The following is a 19,198-nucleotide window of genomic DNA, read 5'->3' as shown; positions in this document are numbered from 1 at the left end:
TTTGTGCTTGTTGTGCAAGCACCTTGCCCATTGAGGCATCTTGCCCACTCTATCCATAACTGTTGATACACTAAGTCTGAAACTCTAAGCCCATTAAGCAGCAATTGTTCTCTCCCCACCCCCAAGCTGTCAGTAAACACCTTTCTACTGTCTATCTCTCTGATTTCAACTACTCTAAGCACCTCTCACACGGAGGCAGAGACAACACTTGTCTTTTGGGAACTGACTTATTTTGTAGACTCAGGTTCATAGCATGTGGTAACAGCTGTTTTCTTTTTTCAGGCCACGCAATATCCTGTGACACGAAAGACCTTATTTAGCTTTCCTATTCATCCTCTGGATGGACACGGAGGCTGCATCCAGACTTTAGCTGTGTTGTGTATGGTACTGGGAAGGGCCCCATCCAACATTCTTCTTGAACTCCTCTACTGCAATGGGTCTCATGATGCTATCCAGGATGAACTCTAAGTCCTGGGTTCAAGTGATCCTCCTGCCCCAGATGTTCAGCTTCCCCATTACTGTAAGAGTGTTTTATGTGCACTATTTGTTGAATATACTGAAAATTCCCAATGGGACAGTTGTGGCATCTGTGTCAAAAATTATGTGACCATATACGCAAGGGTTTATCTCTGGGCCTGAATTCTACTGTACTAGTTCATATGTCTTTCTTTATGCTAATCTTCATAACTTAGACTCAGCTGTAGAATTAGGAAGCATGAGGACTCCAGCACAGTATTTCTGATGTTCCCCAAGATCCTATGGACTTCAGAACAGGTCTTCCCACTGAACTGTACTAGATCTAAAGATGCACTAATATTTGGGAATCACTGACAGAAATATTAAGACTTTCAGTTAATGAACACGGCGCATTTCCATTTCCTCACACATTACTTTCCTTTCAAGAACATCTTTGTTATATAAGCTTTCCAGCTGCTGGCTAAAGTAATTTCTCAGTATTTTATGATGCTACAGTAACTGAACAGCTTCTTTTTCACAAGATTCACTAGTATACAGAAATGCAACTGTTTTTAATGCACGGATTCTATATTTTAGTATTTTGTAGAATCATTTATTAGTTGTAATAATATTGTCTAGAAACCTTAAGAGTGTTCTCTATGTGTGCTAATCACCTGAACAGACTGGTCCACTTCTTCCTTTCCAACTTGGATGCCCTTCATTCTTTTCTGCCTAGTAACTTTGGCTAGAAGCTCAACTACTACGTCCCATAAGAAGCGGGAAAACAGCCATCCTTGCTTTGTTCCTTATCTTAAAGAGGTTCAGTCTTCTGCAGTGAATGGGATACCTGCCATGAACTTTTTACACAGCTTTTATTATGTTGGGGTAGCTACAATGCATGTTAGTTTGCTGAACGTTTTTTACATGAAAGGTGCTGAATTCTGTCAAATGTCTTATCTGCATCGAGAGAATTAGACATCTTTTTCACTTGTTCTGTTAATGTAGTTTGCTAGTATGACCAATCTAGGTTGAGCCATCCTTCAATTCCAGGACCAAACCCTGCTGGGCTGTTGTATATAAATACTTTTTAAATATGCAGTTGAATTCAGTTTGCTAGTATTTTCTTGAGTATTTCTATTCAATATCCACAAGAAATATGGGTTTGTAGTTTTCTTATAGTGTCTACCTAGACTACTTTATAAGGCGACACTGCTGTCATGGAATGAAATAGGAACTGTTACTCCTTCTTCAGTGTTTTGGAAAAGTTTGAGAGTGGCCAGTATTAGTTCTGTGAATGTGGAACTCACCAGGAGAGTCCCTGGGTTTCCAAGCTCCTTACCAGGTACAGGCATACTCAGAGCTCCCTTTCTTAGCAATTTAGAGCTTCCAGTATCTAGAAATTTATCCACTCGGGTTAGCCAAATTGTTGGCATACAATACCACAGCATCTTTAATGATTCTTACTTCTACAGAACCAGTGGTATGTAGTTCTGCCTCTAACTCATTTCATTAGTAATTTGAGTTTTTCTCCTTTTTCACAGTCCGTGTAGATATAGATTGCCCAGCTTAAAGAACCAACTTGGTTTCTGTCACCTGACTTCTTGCAGTTATGAAAGCTATGTATGTTAATTATCTTTTAAAATCTACTGAGAGTTAATTTATGTTATGATATTGGGTCTACCCTGGAAAATGCTCCAGGAAGCATCTGGGGAAAATAAAGGATGCGTTATATTCCGCACACGCTGTAGATGTAGCTGGTGTAGCAAGCCATTTAAATTCCCTGTGCTTCCTCACTTTCTGACAAACAGTTCCACCTACTATTCAGAGTCAGTTACTGAAATAGACAACTATTAAGAAAAAATGGTTTTCTTCTTTAGAAATGTCAGTTTTTGATTCACATACTTTAATGTGCTTTTGGTATATATTTATATTCATTTGTGATATTTTTAATTAAAGCCCTTTTATATTTATTTTAGCATGTGTGTGGATACATGCATGCCACTGTATGTGTTTGTGGAGGCCAGAGGACAACTTGCTGGAGTTGGGTCTCTTCATATACCAAAGGAGTCTCAGGGAATAAACTTGAGTCTTCAAGTTTGGTGGCAAGTGGCTTTACCTGTGCAGCCACTTTCTATTTTGTGTATTTTCTTACTGTGTTGAATTTCTGTTACAATGTATCCTGTTCTTCACTGCCTTCTGTAGTCTCTTTGGCTTTTGAGTACATGTTGTCTGATGGAAGCCAACACCGCTCTCATTAATGTGTTACTCATCTCTTATCCACGCTTCTAACTGGTTTTGTCTCTGAATCTAAACAGGCTCTTATTGACAGCATAACTGGATCACATTTTACCTATTGAGATAAATACTCTTGTGACAGGAGAATCTATTCATATTTACATAATTATGAATAAGGAAGAATTCACTTATATCATTTTACTGTTTACTGTAAGGTTTATGACTTTCTTAGCCATTATTTCATGTATAGTTTATTTTTTTATGGTGAAAAATTTGAATTCCTTTTCATTTTTGTGTATATTTTAAACCTTTTTAGATTTGTGGATATGATTTTTAACATTCTAAAGTAAAAACACTGATTTATAATTATCTAAGTTAAGTGATATACTTTAAAAAAAGCTGCTCTTTTGTAAGTGCAACTGACTCATTTTTACTATTATTTGGTTAATGATAAAAAAAAATACTTCCACATTGTATGGTTCTCAATACACTGGTAATTCTCTTAAGCGTATTAGCATCTTAAATTACATAGAAAACAGAATGTGGCACTGTAAACCTCTGTCATGATGCTGGTTCTGAAACTTGAAAGATTTACCATTTTCAATCAATTTCGTCATAGTGTGCTGGTTATTTGTTTGTTGTGGTCAACTCAACACAAACCAGTCTCATGTGGGAAGAGAGATGCCTCCATGAGACTGTCCTGTGCGTAAGTCTGTGTGACATTTTCTTGACTGATGTGGGAGGGTCCACAAAGCTGAGGGCAGGTACCATTCTTAGGCAGGTAGTCCCGGTTGGGCAAGCAATGGGGAGCAAGCCAGTAAGTTTTTCCCCATAGCTTCTGCTTCAGTTTCTGCCTGGGCTTCCTTCAAAAGTGGGCCATGAATAAGCAAAATAAGGTTTGCTCCCAATGCTGCTTTTGGCTGAAGTTTGATCAAGCAATAGAAAGTGAACCAGAGCATCAGGTTTCTAGGCTCCATCTAGCAGGGCCCTCCAACTTCATACTACATGTCCACAAAGTCAGGCACGAGGAAAAACTTCCTTTAGCCGATTTCTCTGGGAGTATTTTAATTTCTCATGCTTTGAAGACTGACAAGGCACTTTTGGATGGTAGGGCTATAATCTCCCCCTGCCCACAATGAGTACATCAAGAACAACTTTGAAGATTTCTGATAATACATTTCAAATAATTTTTTGTTGATTGTTCTTATAGGTGACAAGGTATTTTTCTCCTGTTGCTTCTAAAAGTCTCTGTTGTTTTTTTAAAAGTGTGATTATAATTAATAATCTAAGCACGAATCTACTGAAAATTGTTCTTTCTGCTTGGGTGTGCTCTATGTGTGTACACATGTGTGTACACACAGAAGCCAGTGTCAATACAGGGCACCTTCTTCTGTGGCACTCCAACTTACTGAACCTGGAATTTGCAGATTCAGCTAGCAAGCCCCAGGAATCCTCTGGTCTCTGTCTCCCAGTAAAGGAATTATAGGCAACTGCCTTTTTCCATGGGTCTGGGGATCCAAGCTCAGGCCCTCATGCCTGAATTGCAAAGATTTTATATTGAAAAGGCTAATGAGTTTCTTAGATGTTCTTGTCTTTCTCATCAACCATGGGAAGTTTTCAGCCATTATTTCATTTATCCTCTCAGTCCCTCTCCTCTGCTGCCACGCTCTAGCTCTATTGGTCAGCTTGGTCTATCTCCCATACCCTGTATGTTTTCTGCCTATCTTTCTTCCCCAACTCAGAGGTCTAAGGCCTTGGGTTCCGTAATTTGGTCATAAGGAATTAATGAATGCCAGCTTAATTAAATCCAGGAGAATGTTCAACCCTTCACAGGATCAAACAAAACAGATTTTTCTCTTTTAATGCATTGGCCCTAGAAAAACAATCGTTCAGAGAGTGCAACACTTCCTGTTAAGAATGATGACCTTAAAAATAAAATGGCAGGAAGTTACTAGTTAACAGTTTTGAATGGCCATGGTTTATCAATGTGTTGTTCAGAGCCCCCTGTTCCTGCTAAAGTCAGTTTAGACAAAATATCCTGGCAGTTGCTCAGGGTTACCTAGAACGTGTTTCTCTATGGCAATCAGCTACCCAATCTCTGAAGTGTCTTACTAAATAGATATTACTCATGGCAATGGTATCTGAGAATAGCAATTTTAATGTTATTCATTTCCTAAACATATTCAGTCAGCTTTGTTTGAAATACAGGAAGCTAATGCAAAAAGAGAACACAAGTAGTAACTCTTAGGAAAACTGATACCTAGGTATTACTGCTCTTCTGAGGTAAAGCCTGCTGGGAACTTCTCTGTACAGCATCCATCCATCTATGCCCTTCTTGCTCTGATTCTGCAGCTTGTCTGAAGGCTGACTACGAGGGGCTGACTACGAGGGGCTGACTATGGGGCTGACTACGAATAAGGGAGCTGGCCAGGCTGCTTCAGTGGGCTGGCAGCACCTGCGACACTGCCTTTGTGAAGCCAAGTGGAGAAAGGTGTAGGAAACCATATCACACAGGAACCAGAGAGCAGCTCTTCAGAGGCAGTGACTGAAGGCAGCCATTGTATGGGGCATTTCAGCCTGGCTACTTTTGTTACGTTGGCTATAAAAGTTCTAAAGTACAAAGCTGAGACTTAAACTTTCTCTACTACACTATGCTCTTTGCACTGTAGAGAAACTGGGAGATGTGCACATATGTATCAGGATACTCACTATATAATTTAGAAAAGGGTTCTTAAAAATAAAACAAAACCAAAACATTTGTTAGCCAGGTGTGGTGACAGAAGCCTTTAGTTCCAGAACTTAAGAGGCAGATGTAGGCACATCTGTGTGTGAGTTTGATGCCAGACTGCCCCACATAAAAGTTCCTGATCCCAAGGATGATGTAGTGAGAATCTGTCTCAAAAAACAGTACAGAACATTTATTTTATGTGTCTATGCATATGTGTACACAGAAGTCAGAGGACAGCCTGTAGGTGTTGGTTTTCTTCTACCATGTTGGTCCCAGGGATGAATTTCATATCACTAGACTTGGTGGCAATTATCTTTGTGAGCCATCTTGCAGGCCTAAAAAAAAACCTTGTTGGTTCTAAATTTAAAATGCTCTAGAAGATAACTAAGGTGAAATTCCTTAGGCATGGGCTTCTAGGTAATTTTTAGGAATAAAAGTAGGAGTCACATAGTATCAAAAGCCAGACAGCTTTGCACTTGGTGGATACAAGACATCCAAGCAAGTGGCTTCTACATCACTCTCACAAGGCTTCCTCCACCAACAGAATTGTGTCCTAGACCATCACCACACCTGGGCAGGTGAGAGGAAGGTGAGAAGCAGTCATCTATATACTGAGCATGCTCCCAAATAACTGACAGACTGGCGTTTGACAGAAGTGAGACTCAGCCTGGAAATCCTTCAGTCAGAAGCCAGATACGGCTTGTTTCACTCCTGCCTCCCAGAGAAAGGGTTGGCAGGCAAAGCAGTAATGCACCCATTGTGCCTCTATGCATAACACTCACTGGCACTTTAAAGACAAGCCAGGATGCACAGTTTGCATACTATGAAATCCTTTTGAGTGACTTGAGTGGTGCAAATAAGGGCTCCACACAGAAAGGTAAAATCTGGACGAACACAGCGGAGGAACACTACACTGGCTGTCTGGACTCATGTTACATGAGTTTGGTCATTTGCTAAAACAATCTGAAAGAGCACACACATCAGCGTTTCCATGTCTGGATTCTAGGTTTCTGTTCTGGGTACCAGTGGCAGACCAACAGGAGCGCTATACAATACAATGCTTACATTCCATTTACATGGCAGTAACCTGCAACCTTGTCAAGCGGGTCTGCAGGCAGAGGCATTCCCAGACAGAGGCCCAGTTTTTGCTCATTGTCCTCCCATAAGGATCCTCTGCTTTCCAGAAGGTGTTCTCACCTTCTGCGTGAGCAATCACGAGCTTTTGGTAGACAGAAAAGTTTGATTTATATATTATCTCTTCACAGTAGGTGAGGGAAAGAGAATTTACACTTTTTTGTTTGTATATGGCACTGACTGATCTGGAACTCACACTGTAGACCAGGTCAGCCTCAAATGCACGGAGATCTACATGCCTTTGCCCCCCAAGAGCTGTACCACCATGCCCAGTGAGACATTATGCCTTTAATAAAAACTGATTTGTGAAAAAAAAATGTAGAGGTTTAAAGAAAAGCAGCAGTATTAAGATTCTGGGTTTTACTGCCAGTTCAACAGTGGAACAGGGACTGTGTGCTGGTCGGCTGCTTCCCTACTCATGGCAAACAAACAGCCGTCAGAGTGCCTCTCCAGAGCAGGAAACACGCACTCTAGCCACAAGATTTCCCAGTCATTAGCAGTGTCCCTGGAGATGTCCCCTGAGGCTGGGTACAGTGAAACATGCATGTGAACTCACTGGTGAACAAGTCCACAGCTCCCTGCTGCAGGATTCTGTGGACAGCCTTTACAAACCTAGCCTGTGGACTTTCCCTTCAATTGCTTCTCCCTGATGCTGTCTGGTCACTGTTACTAGCTGGGTTCCTCATGAAGACCCACAATAGAAAAAAGCATTCCAGTGTTTATTTGAATTTTCACATTTACCAAGGTAGGGCTTCAGTAGTTAGGGCTAATTGTCACCTTGACAAAATCTGCAATCACGTGGGAGACTGGTCCTGATGTGTGCCAGGAAGGGACTGCCTTGATTAGGTTAGTTGGAGTAGACGGCTTCAGTCCCAGGCCAGAATGCAGACTAAGTTCAGAAAGGAAGCTGAGCAGAAGCACACACGGCTTTCTGCTTGCTGACTGGGTGCAATGTGACCGCTGTTTCAAGCTCAGACTTCAGACTGCTCTTTGAACTGTGAGCTAAAAGAATACCTTCTCTCTTCAGTTGCTTTTGCCAGGCATTTCATCACAGCCATGAGGAAGAAACTTAAATAAACGGTACTATGGTTCCAGTTTCCCAAAGCAGGGTTCCAAAATGCACAAAAGACTAGTTAAAAACTGCCAAGTTCTGCAGAAACCATCCCTGTGCACAGAAGCTTCCTCACTGTTAAAAGGCTCCTCTCACACATTAGTTCAGCTCTACAAACAGAAAGCTGCTGAGAAACACATTTTGGTCACAGTGCCCGGGGTGCAGGGACCCCAGGATGAGGGATACAGGACCACAAAGACACCTAGGATGGGTTTTCTAGCAGGAAAGGTCAACTGATGAAGGTGCTTTATGTGAGCTGTTTAGGGACCATGACAGCAAACTGAGGCACTTGACCTGGTGGAGGGTGGTCATGGAGCCATTCCTGGAGGAGAAAGAAGACCTATACAAGTCAAGTCTTAAAGGTGATGGGGCTGGAAGTACACCCTAAGGTGGCTCCCAACTAGCACTTAGTTGCTGACCGCATTGCTCTGGATCAGACAGCACAGCTAGTCTTACCAAGTGATTAATATGTACTGCATGCTGTCACCAGGGTTAACTTGGCACAGTGGCACCCATCTCTTCTTCAAGAAAACACTGTTGAAAGAAGCACAGCATCCAAGCCAAGAGAGGGCTCTCCCTGGGAATCTAGACTTTCTAATTAGGACAAAAGATTTAGCCATGGAGTCAGACAGACCCAGGCTTGCCCTGGTCCCAACACACATGATGTGGGAAGTTCTGATTGCAACCTCAACTTTCCAGCTTCCAGTTCCTGATCTGTAAAATCAATCATTCCCAACTCTTAAGCAAACTGTGCAAGACAATGGATAGGCAGATGTGGCAAATGGAAAACACTCAGTGAATGATTCAAATGTTTTCGGATGAGGTGCAAGAGACTAGCACCTGCAATGTGCACACTGACCACTTTGTTCATATGGGTGCCTCTATAGACTCCTCAGTAAAGTTTACAACATGGCTCGTACCTTACAAGTCCCATGTGGCCTTCTAACACATTCATGTCTGTGGCATCTACAACCACTCTTCTGCCTACTACCAGAGGAATCATATAGCACAGGTGCTTTTTTACCCAGTTTCTATGGCTTAGCATTATGCTAATGAAAGTATCAATCCCTCGCACAGAGCCGTCTCTTCTCCTTTACTGTGTTCCATGACAGGTGCAAGCAGTGGCTTCTTGTTTTGTTTTTTATTTAACTATCGATGAACACCTAGTTTACTACAACCTGAGAGTACATAGGAATACTACTGCTGTGACAGTTCCAGCACACATCTGCTAACAGGCACATGCACATACTGGAGAGCCACCCAGACGTACACTGCTGGCTCACAGGGAAGGTGTGTGTCCATCAGTGTTGGCCAATGCTGACACCTTCTACCCCACAACAATGCAGTAGAGCTCAGGCTACCACACAAACGACCCTGGTATCAGCTGCTTGGTCAGACACTGTGATAGGACTGTGGACAGAGGCTTCTTACTGTAGAGCTCTCTTTAATGGGCATTGGATCTCTCTCTCCACCCTTCTTAAGTGTCATGCCAAGTCTTTTGCCTGTTTTTGAAAACTGAATTACCTTTTTAAAAAGCTGTTTTATAGAATATTTGCTGTATTACATCAGTCCAAAGTCAATAAGGCAAATAATGTTCTCAGCATTTCTCTAATAGTGAGTGCTCCCGACTGGGAGTGTAGTACCTTGTTTAGGAAACCCTCTCCCTTGGTATAGCAATCATACCTCCCATGACTCCTTCTAGGAGCTCTGCAGTCCTCCCGTTCACAGTGATGACTCCTCTTGAATTAACACTACTGAATGGTGAAGGAGAGACCTAGGGCACTCTGCAGCCCCTACCTCCCTCTCCATTATCGGGGACCTCTTCCCTGTGAATGAAGGGTCCTGGCAGTATTTCTGCACTCTCTGTTTTGCTCTGGATGTCAGTCTGGAGTGTTAGCACTGATTACAGCAACTGCAGAAGTAAGTTTGCCTTTCTCACACAGACTAAGAGACATAATAAGATACATACAAAGGAACGCTTACTTATTAAGAAGCTATGAGGGGTTATTCAGGATGCTTTATAAACACGATGATATTTCAGTCTCTATTACCTGGGAGGGAGCAGTAGGGACTCACAGACTTAGTAAGGGGCCTGGGTGTGAAGAAGTGACAGAAAGCAAGTCCAGGTCTGTTTGGATCTGGAGCATACACACCTGCTGCTGTGCCATGTTTCCTCAGCACAGGACTACATGCTATTACTTCTACAAAGACTTACAGTTCTCCATGGAAGTGAACTGTGTGTATGTGTGTGTGTGTATACACACATACACACATACACACACACACACACAAATGTAGTCTTTCAATACAGGGGGAGGGATTTAGATATGGAGATGGGGGGGGGATCATAGCATACACATAACAACCCAGCTTAGGCTCTCATTCTATCCCTGTCCCCAGCCAATCCCCCCAATAAAAACAATGTATGAAAAAAAAAAACCCACATCAAGGACTACCGATCAAAACATAGATCAAAAAAGAACGAAAAGAAAAACATTTCAAATAAAGTTCAGCTGTTTCTATTTGGGAACAACAACAAAAAAAATCCCACTTGCCACAATAAACTGACAAATGAGAAATTGACTCTGCGGTAGTGGAGCTGGAATTTTCCGATGGCACCAGTTACTCTGTCATTACTGTGGGTGACCCAAGACGGGGTGGGGGCGATCAACAGCTGGGAGCTGGCTGGGCTCACATCTCTGACCCAGGAGTAGTACCCCAGTGCAGCCCTGCAGGGTTAGGCTCCCCTCTGAGCCACGGCTTTCCCCTGGCAGTGGAAATCCCTGTTGGTTGTATAAGCTGCTTCCAAAGAGAACAAAAACCTTCCTGCCTCAGCCTAACCCCAACCCCAACCCAGCTCTGTCATGCCAGCCTGATCTTCCCGTCTGCAGGTGACCAAGGAGGCAGGGGTCTTTACAGTGATGTCTACTGATTTCTCATGGAAGAGAGCGGACATCTGCAATCATTTCAGGCCCCACCATAATACTTAGAAAACACTCAAGGACACTATACAGCTGGTTTATCGGGGGAAGAAAATGGTGGTGCACACGCAAATAGCAACTCCTGCCCCTCTCAGACAGAAACACTGCACAAAAAAAGAGATGGGGGGAGGTCTTTGTGAGGGGAGGAGGAGGCACAGAAGAAGAGGAATGCAGAAGGGGAGAGGGAGGTATCTAAACCTGGATTAAAAACTTGGCTAGGGTGCCTAAAAGAAATGGGTTAAGTCAAACATTCAAAATTATTGACAAACCTAGGATAAAGATTCACTAACAATTGAAGAACCCTTGGGAAATTTTTTTTCTTGGTCACTCTGATTTTCTCTTGGTCTGCCTCCTAATTAATAAAAATAAGTGCAAGAATCAAATAATGGTAAGACTTACATAGGAAGAATCGAAAGGAAGCTCAGGCAGGCAGCAGTGGCACACGCCTTTAATCTCAGTGCTCAGGAGGCAGAGGCAGGTGGAGCTCTGAGTTCGAGGCCAGCCTGGTCTACAGAGCAAGTTCCAGGACAGCCAGGGCTACAAAGAGAAGTTCTGTCTTGAAAAACCCAAACAAACGAGCAAATAAGCAAGTAAATCAGTAAATAAATGTAAAAGAGGTTTATGAATGACGGTGGGGCTTCTAAGTGAGAGTGCTGTCTCTGATCGGGCAGACTGGTCTCTGATCGGGCAGACTGGTCTCTGATCGGGCAGACTGGTCTCTGATCGGGCAGACTGGTCTCTGATCGGGCAGACTGGTCAGTTTTCAATTTAATTTGGACCTGTTAACTTAGGAATGTGGAAGGGGAGTCGTTGATTAGCACAACATTTACCCTGAAGTGTTTACAGACAGCAGTGGAAACACTCAGCACAGCACTGATACAGCCTGAGCCACGCCACTTCCCATCTTTGTTAGACAGCATCAACAACCCTCACAGAGCTCACCCAGTCTTGCCTGAGGCCTGGACCAATGTCAGATCTGTAAAAGACATTCAATAAGCACTGCCACAGACAGGAGAAGGGAGTTCTAGGCACCAGGAAGCCCAGGCACATCTACACATTTGAGTTATAGAAAAGACAGCAACAGAGCCACTTAAAGAAGGAAGCAGGAAGAGAAAAACAGAGATGCCAAAATAGGCAGTATACCCAGGGCATGATTAATTCTGGTAAAACATCAAACCATGGGTCTGGTGAGATGGCTTAGTAGGTAAGAAACCTTGCTGTTCTTCCATAGGACAGAAGTTTGATTCCCCAAACCAATGCTGGGCATGCATCTGTGTAAGGACGTGCATGGGAGGTCAGAGGGCAGCTCTGCAGGCCAGCTCTCTCTCCTTCCACTTGTCCATGGGCTCTGGCATCAAACCCACATTACTAGCCTTGCAGGGCAAGCACCTTTACACACTGTGAGCCATCTCACCAGCCCAAGAAAAGCATTTTCAAACAGACTTAGATCGACCTCCAACGACAGAGCCATATTAAGGGAAATTCTAAAAAGAGCAGAAGGAGAATGCCAGGTAGATGGGCAGATGTGAGTAAGGACAGGAAACATGCTAAGCATGTGCACAGAGCTAAACAAATACTGACATTGTATAAGAAGAATCAATTCTTCATTATTTATTTTTTTAATCCTTAAGTGTGTGCATTTGCATATGTGCCACGGTATATGTGGAGGTCAGAGGACAAGTTGTGGTGTTGATCAAGACTGGCAGCAAGCACCCTTATATGCTGATCCACTTTGTTGGCCCAAGAAACATACTTTATGAGGTTCCAAATACAGAACAGAACACGTCACAGCCAGAGTATGGCAAGGGTCTTAGTGGTCCTGGACTACTGAAGAAGAGGAATGAGGCTAGAGATTGGAAGATTCTGTCCTGTGCTCCAATTGTTCAGGAAACAGTGTCAATAGTTAACAAGCAAGAGTTCACGAAAGTAAAAGCATATGACCAGCAAAGGAAATAATTCATCAAGTGTAGAAATGGCCTGCCAATGTGAGAGGCATCTTTGCTAGGTATACATCTCACAGGATCAATATCTAAAATATACAAATAACTCTGAAAACTAAACACCAAACAACCCGGTTTAATGAGCTAATGAAGTGAACAGACAATCCTCAAAGGTAAAGTATGAAGGGCCAATAAACATATAAAAAAATGTTTAACACTTGTGCCCATCAGACGCACACATACTCACACGCACACACACAAAGGATACTGAGTTTCTGTCTCACCCCACTGAGAATGGCACTCAGAGAACTAGGCAGCTACAAGGTGAGCAAAAGGAACTTCACTTAATTGCACTGCTCACAATAGCTACATGATGGGGCCAGCCTACATGTCCATCAAGAGAAACAATAAAGAGACTGTACTCTGTGTGTGTGTGTGTGTGTATGAATTTTCAGTTATAAGGAAATCAGGCTTTCTGCAAGAAAAAAAGATGTAAATGGAGAGACAGTCATATTAAACAGATTGTCAGTTTCAGAAAGACAAGTCTGACAGGTTTTCTCGCATTTGTGAGTCCTAAAGTTTGTATGTCCACCTGCTGTCCACATACTGTGTGTCCAATGGCAGTGATGAACACAGCTCAATCCAAAGCCATCCATAACCTCGGGGCTAGCGAATGGGACAGTGGAGCATCTGCTTCACGTGTTGTGAGAATACAGTAAGACCGTGTGGAAACACACAGTAAGGATTAGCCTTGGTGATCGATGTGTGCAGGCCCCCCCCTCCCCCGCCACCGCAAGCATACTGCAAAGCTCCCCTTTGTCTTTGTTAAATGCAAGTACCAGAAAACCCTTCTCCACTCTCAGCTCGGTAAACCGTTGGTAGAGGCCATGCCAGGATGACAGGGCTCTCTCATTGGGAAAGACATCTGCAACTTCTACTGCCCCCACCAAGGCAAACACTCTTCTTCTGACCTTCCTTTTTCTTTGAGCTAAAACACCATTCATTCTACTCTGCAGACTATGCAGTGCCTGAAGACAATGCACACAGTGTGTCAACTTGGTGTGAAGGAGAGTCTTCTGAAGCTCTTGGTTTGGCTTTTCCTGATTCCATGAACTACTGTGCTCTTTAAAATGAGATTTCTATATTGTAAATCAGGCAAATGGCAGCATCTTTAGCACAAACGTAAAGCATTTCTGTTTACTTCCTCTGAAGCCGCCAAGAGTAGATTCTCCCAGCTACACCACCTCTTCCCATCCTAGGCGGGGCTCCTCACTGTCTAACCAGGCCTTACTCTCTCCACTTTCAGCTTCATAAGGGCTCCTCTTACAAACACAAAAGCACAAGGCCATGCAGGGCTCAGAGCAAAGGTCAGGACAGAATTTAGCTCACCATGTAAGTTCTTATAATTAAATAAATTTCATTTCAAATCTAAAGAGGTTGCGCCTGGTCCCTGACTAATTATTGTACTAAACTATTTTATTTGGCATCATGACACTGAAGGAAATAATCAAGGTCTCATGAAGAACACTAGCCAGGGAGGACAAACAACTCAAGGGGCAGAGATCACACGTCAGCAGCAGGGGGCTGCAGGACAGTCTTTAATAAGGAAAACTAATGGGCACAGAACGTTTCTTACTGCTAAGGTACAGAATGCTCCTCCTGCTTCTGTGGTCAAACCTTTGTTAAAGTAGTGCTAACTGACAGTTTAAGATCTTTACCTCAAAAACAATCAAATGTCGTATGCTTATTCTAAGGAGCAAACACATACTTTGGAAGATGAGCTGTCTTTGTCACACATCTTAGCCACATGATGTCTTCAGATGTCCCTGTTACCTTGAACACCAGCTCATTATACTGTGAGCTAGCCATCTTATATACTGAACCAACTCCGAGCCCGGGACAAGCCAGGTTATAGCACCTGGTTATGGGTCATGTGCAAGGATACAGGGGTTGTTGTCATCGATGTTGCTGCTGTCCAGGATCAGAGGAATGCCATCCAGTTCATTCACCTAACGGAGAGAAGACAGACAACCAGGTCAGCATCACTGAATAGAGACTCCTTTCTCCTCCCTAATTTCCTGATTATTATAATACTGTTTCACCTGTCAACAACCCAGAAATATATAAAAGCAGATATACAGGGATTGGATAGATGGCTCAGTCAGTAAAATGCATGCTTTACAACAGTAAAGACCTGAGTTTGATCCCTAGAACTCATTAAAAAAAAAAAAAAAGGCAAACACACACACATACACACACAGAGGACAGACACAGAGGTGCACACTTGCAATCCCAGCACAAGAGCAGAAGGCTACAAAGGTCAGCCTAGCCTAAAGAGTGAGCTTCATATCCATGAGACCCTGTCTTAGAAACAAGGTGGATGGGTTCACCAAGGAGTAACACTGGAAGCTGCCCTCTGGTCTCCACACACAGACCCACACTTGTGCACACACCACACAAAAAGAGTAACGCAGACATGCGAGCACAGAGACAACTTTATTCTTTTCGCTCTCCCTTCCTCACGACAGTTAGGGCATTTCGGCAGCCATATTTGAAAAGAGCAGAAGCAGACTGCGCATGAATGTTGCCTTTTAAGGATAAACACCTTACCAGAGTTTTAAGGATAAAGAAATGCTATCAAAAGAGAGACGAGGCCATGTTCTAAGGAAAAGCTTCTCTAACCAGGACTCGTGTCCAGAAACAAGAGAGAAAAGGTTTTAACGACTGACATTAAAAAAGAAAAGATAAGTGAAAACTGAGGAAAATATCTGTAGGATATTACAGATTTGTAATGTAATTGCAAGGGACTAGCATTCTAATTCAGAAAGAATTGACAAAATACAGTCTAAGCCCCTCTTGCAGTGAGTAGCAGGGGCTGTAGGGTGTCAGCAGGGGACCAGGGGTGAATACAAGCTGGAGTTGAAGTCTGGCCAGGATCCCAACTTTGGGCACATTATGGAACCTTGAAGACTCAATCTTCTCATCAATAAAATGGGGATGTAAAATTCTATTTCAAAGAAAACAGGAACAACAGACTAGATTGTGGCTGAGGATTATGATGCTAGCTGACTGCAGCAAGAAATGGGGACTTCTGAAAGCCCAAGGAAGCAGGGGTACTTTCAACAGGGCAAATACGGACTTTCCTTCTGCATGGGGCTAAGCTACCAACTTTTTGACAGTGAGAGAAGAATAAAAAATTTCTTCAGTAAAAAAAAAAAAAAAAAAGAAAAAAAAAAGAAAAACCCCCCCAAAAAACTTAAAGGAAAAAAAGTAAAATTCTAAGGTCTATCAAGTGGGCAAGATTTCTTCTATAGAAGTGAAATCACACCAGGGACAGTGGTGGCACAAGCCTTTAACCCCAGCACTTGGGAGGCAGAGGCAGGCGGATTTCTGAGTTCAAGAGTTTGAGGCTAGCCTGGTCTACAGAGTGAGTTCCAGGACAGCCAGGGCTATACAGAGAAACCCTGTCTTGAAAAACAAAACAAAACAAAACAAACAAACAAACAAACAAAAAAGAAGTGAAATCACATGATAAATACTGAAATTTAAGCAAGCTGTACAGGTAAATTAAAGATTTATTAAACATCATGGCTCCACTGAAGCTGTGGGCTCCTAGGTAAACATCTCACTCACAGGGCTGCATTACAGAAGGTTACAGGAAACTTTTTATGGACCCATGGACTATTTTCAATGTACACGGACTATTCTAGACACAGACAACAAATACATAATTATAGACTTAAGAATGAACACGGGGGAAAGCTCACTGGGCCAGAAGACATAAATGTAACACCTCTCCAAGAGGCCTGACAACAAAATTAGTTATTACAGAGCGCAGGTTTATTGCTCCAGTTACATGTATAGAGTGACTATCTGGGACCAGGGAGAACAATTAGGAAATTAACGAGTTTTCTTCTGTTAGCACTCCATAAAAAAGGAAGTTGTTTGTTTCTTTACCTAACATGTTAGGAACTGATTGTAAACCCCTAATAAATGAGTCACCGGTTGTAGTTCTCTGGGGGAGCCAAGCTCAGTCAACACTTTCTTTTTACATGAGAATGCTGCCCTACTAGACAGTAAGCCTGGCTTCAACAAACATCAGGGGCCCTGGAAACCAGACAGAGGATAGTTAACTGGTTATCTGTTTCCTTTCTGTCCCACGGGAGCCAAGTGATGCTGGAGGAAGACTGCAAAGCATACAGGCCCTAAGAGAGAGCAAGCACCTTTAGGAACACAGACAGGGCTGGTTAGCCTGACGGGTTGGATACTGAAAGAGTACACAATACTAAGGAGTGGCAGAAGTTTGCCCATCAGACCTCAGTGTTTAGTAAAAGAGCATTCATAACACAGATCTTAGAGCAGACTCACAGACCACAATCTCATGCCAAAAAGAAGAACCAGTGCTGGGGCTGTACAGCACTTCCCTAGCGAACTTCAGGTCCCTGGTTCTATCCCCAACACTACAGACAGACAGACAGACAGACAGACAGACAGACAGACAGATTCCAAATTTTAGCCAGGCCTGGTGGTGGACATTGCTTTGTTTGTGATTTCTCAGAATTGCCTTGGCTGCTGCACTCATCTGACAGTGCGGCTATAAACACAGCAGCACAGAACCAATGGCTGACATACAGCCGTCCATTCTCTCTGTTTTGGTGGCAAGGAGTTGAAGGGAAAGTGGTCAGCAGCATGTTTTGGTTGCTGTTGCCTTTCTATTAAACATGGTAGAAGAGAATCTGCTGCAGGCTTCTCTGGGCCACTGGAGGGTCCTTTTTGGCTTGCAGATCTCTGCTTTGACTTTCACATGATGTTTGGCCTATACCTGTGGACTGTGTCCAAAGTGCTCCTTTGTATAAAGACACTAGTCACATGAGTTAGGGCATCTGCAATGACTATTTCCAAATAAAGGTCACATATAGCACTTCAACACAGAAAGATGTACTTAAAAACAAACAAACAAATTATGAGATTTAGACTGGTATAGTCTAAGAAACTGCCACATAACATCTTGGAAAAAAAATGACATTCTTACAAAGTTGAGTTTTTCTTTAAATCTCAGCTTCTCTTGGTAACTTTTTATGCTTTTCAGGTCATACATATTATATATGAAATATATGTATATATATAAGAAATACATGTTTTTTATTTCTTTTTTTTTTTTTTTTTTTTGGTTTTTTCGAGACAGGGTTTCTCTGTGTAGCCCCGGCTGTCCTGGAACTCACTCTGTAGACCAGGCTAGCCTTGAACTCTCGAACTCAGAAATCCGCCTGCCTCTGCCTCCCAAGTGCTGGGATTAAAGGCGTGCGCCACCACCGCCCGGCTTATGTTTTTTATTTCTAAGAATTTCATATATAGATCTTAATATATTTATATACCTTATTCCTAAGAATTTCATGCTTTATAATGGCATTGTAGAAATTTTCATTCTTTGCTAGATATTTTTATTTGTTTGGTTTCTGCAGACAATTTTTGCTGTATTGTTCAAACTGAGCTCAATTCATGGTCCTCCCAGGCATGAGGGCTCTATAACAATTCCTCTCTCTTTTGTTCACCTGGTTGTTCCTGAATTCAGGGTATACATACATCTTTAACTTCCTACAACCTGTTTATAAACAGCGTCACACTAATTCACACACAATAGGTACCGCCATGCTTTAAGGAAGAAACTATGTTTTGTATACAGCTGCTACAACAGAATAGGACAAGTTAAATCTAACCAATGAATGTATGAAGCCAGTGTTGTGTTGTTTCTAAACTGAGGAACAGAGCAGTACAGGGGAATTACAAGCCACTTAGATCCTCCCCACCACCAGTCCTGTAACATGAATGAGACTGAATATAGTCTCCACAAGGCATCCTGCATCCGGATCAGGCAGCCTCCTCAAAAACGGAGAATATAGCATAGATCACGATGCAGACAAGGTAATGATCTTGCTGACATATTCAAATTCATCTCAGTCTGCAGAGAAACCCACCATGTCAGCTCAGCCCTACGTACGGTTTCTCTCATTCCCAGAAAACCACTAAACTGAAAGAGGCTATATCAGAGGTCTGTCATGAACTCTTCAGTAACAATGTTTAGGTAGATCATAGCAACAGGAAAAACATATAAACACTGTGTGCTCCCAAGTAATGATGTAGGAAAAGTTAATCTGATGATATCTTTAAAGATCAGAGATGCTCAGGGAAACTGTGAGGAGCGTGTATGAAGTTCTTCAAAGCTCGCCAAGGAGACAGAAGCAGCAGCAGCAGAAAGATAAATAAAGCGTAAGACTGGTATTGCTAACTGAGGAGTCATCTGGTTTTGTTTTGATTTTGTAACTTGTCACACATTTCCCCTTTCTTCCTCAATCTATGTCCCACCCCACTCCTGTCCTGCTCAGTCTAAAGTTCACGGCCTCTCCGTCTTTACTTATTATTACACACACCACACTCACAATAAACATATACATACAACCTGCTGAATCTACTTAGCGTCACTTATATGTACATAATTTTAGGGCTGACCACTTGGCACTGGATAGCCCACTAGGGAGCCCATCTATGAGGAACAGTTATATATTCTCTCTCTCTCTCTCTCTCTCTCTCTCTCTCTCTCTCTCTCTCTCTCTCT

The 19,198-nt window shown here is 42.6% G+C and overlaps 1 protein-coding gene across 1 annotated transcript in view; it reads right to left on the bottom strand.

Annotated features, from left to right (window-relative positions):
• Atxn10 (ataxin 10) overlaps positions 1 to 19,198 on the bottom strand; it is a 132,093-nt gene that overhangs the window by 8,892 nt on the left and 104,003 nt on the right. Inside the window, exon 10 of the mRNA XM_028788760.1 lies at positions 14,531 to 14,594. Coding sequence (XP_028644593.1) covers positions 14,531 to 14,594 — 64 coding nt within the window. The remainder of the gene's footprint in view (positions 1 to 14,530; positions 14,595 to 19,198) is intronic.

This window comes from Grammomys surdaster, unplaced genomic scaffold (genome assembly GCF_004785775.1).
Source record: "Grammomys surdaster isolate TR1022 unplaced genomic scaffold, NIH_TR_1.0 125767, whole genome shotgun sequence".
NCBI classification, from domain to species: Eukaryota; Metazoa; Chordata; class Mammalia; order Rodentia; family Muridae; genus Grammomys; species Grammomys surdaster.
The sequence above is the reverse complement of the archived record's forward strand: the minus strand, read 5'-3'. Positions and strand labels throughout refer to the sequence as shown.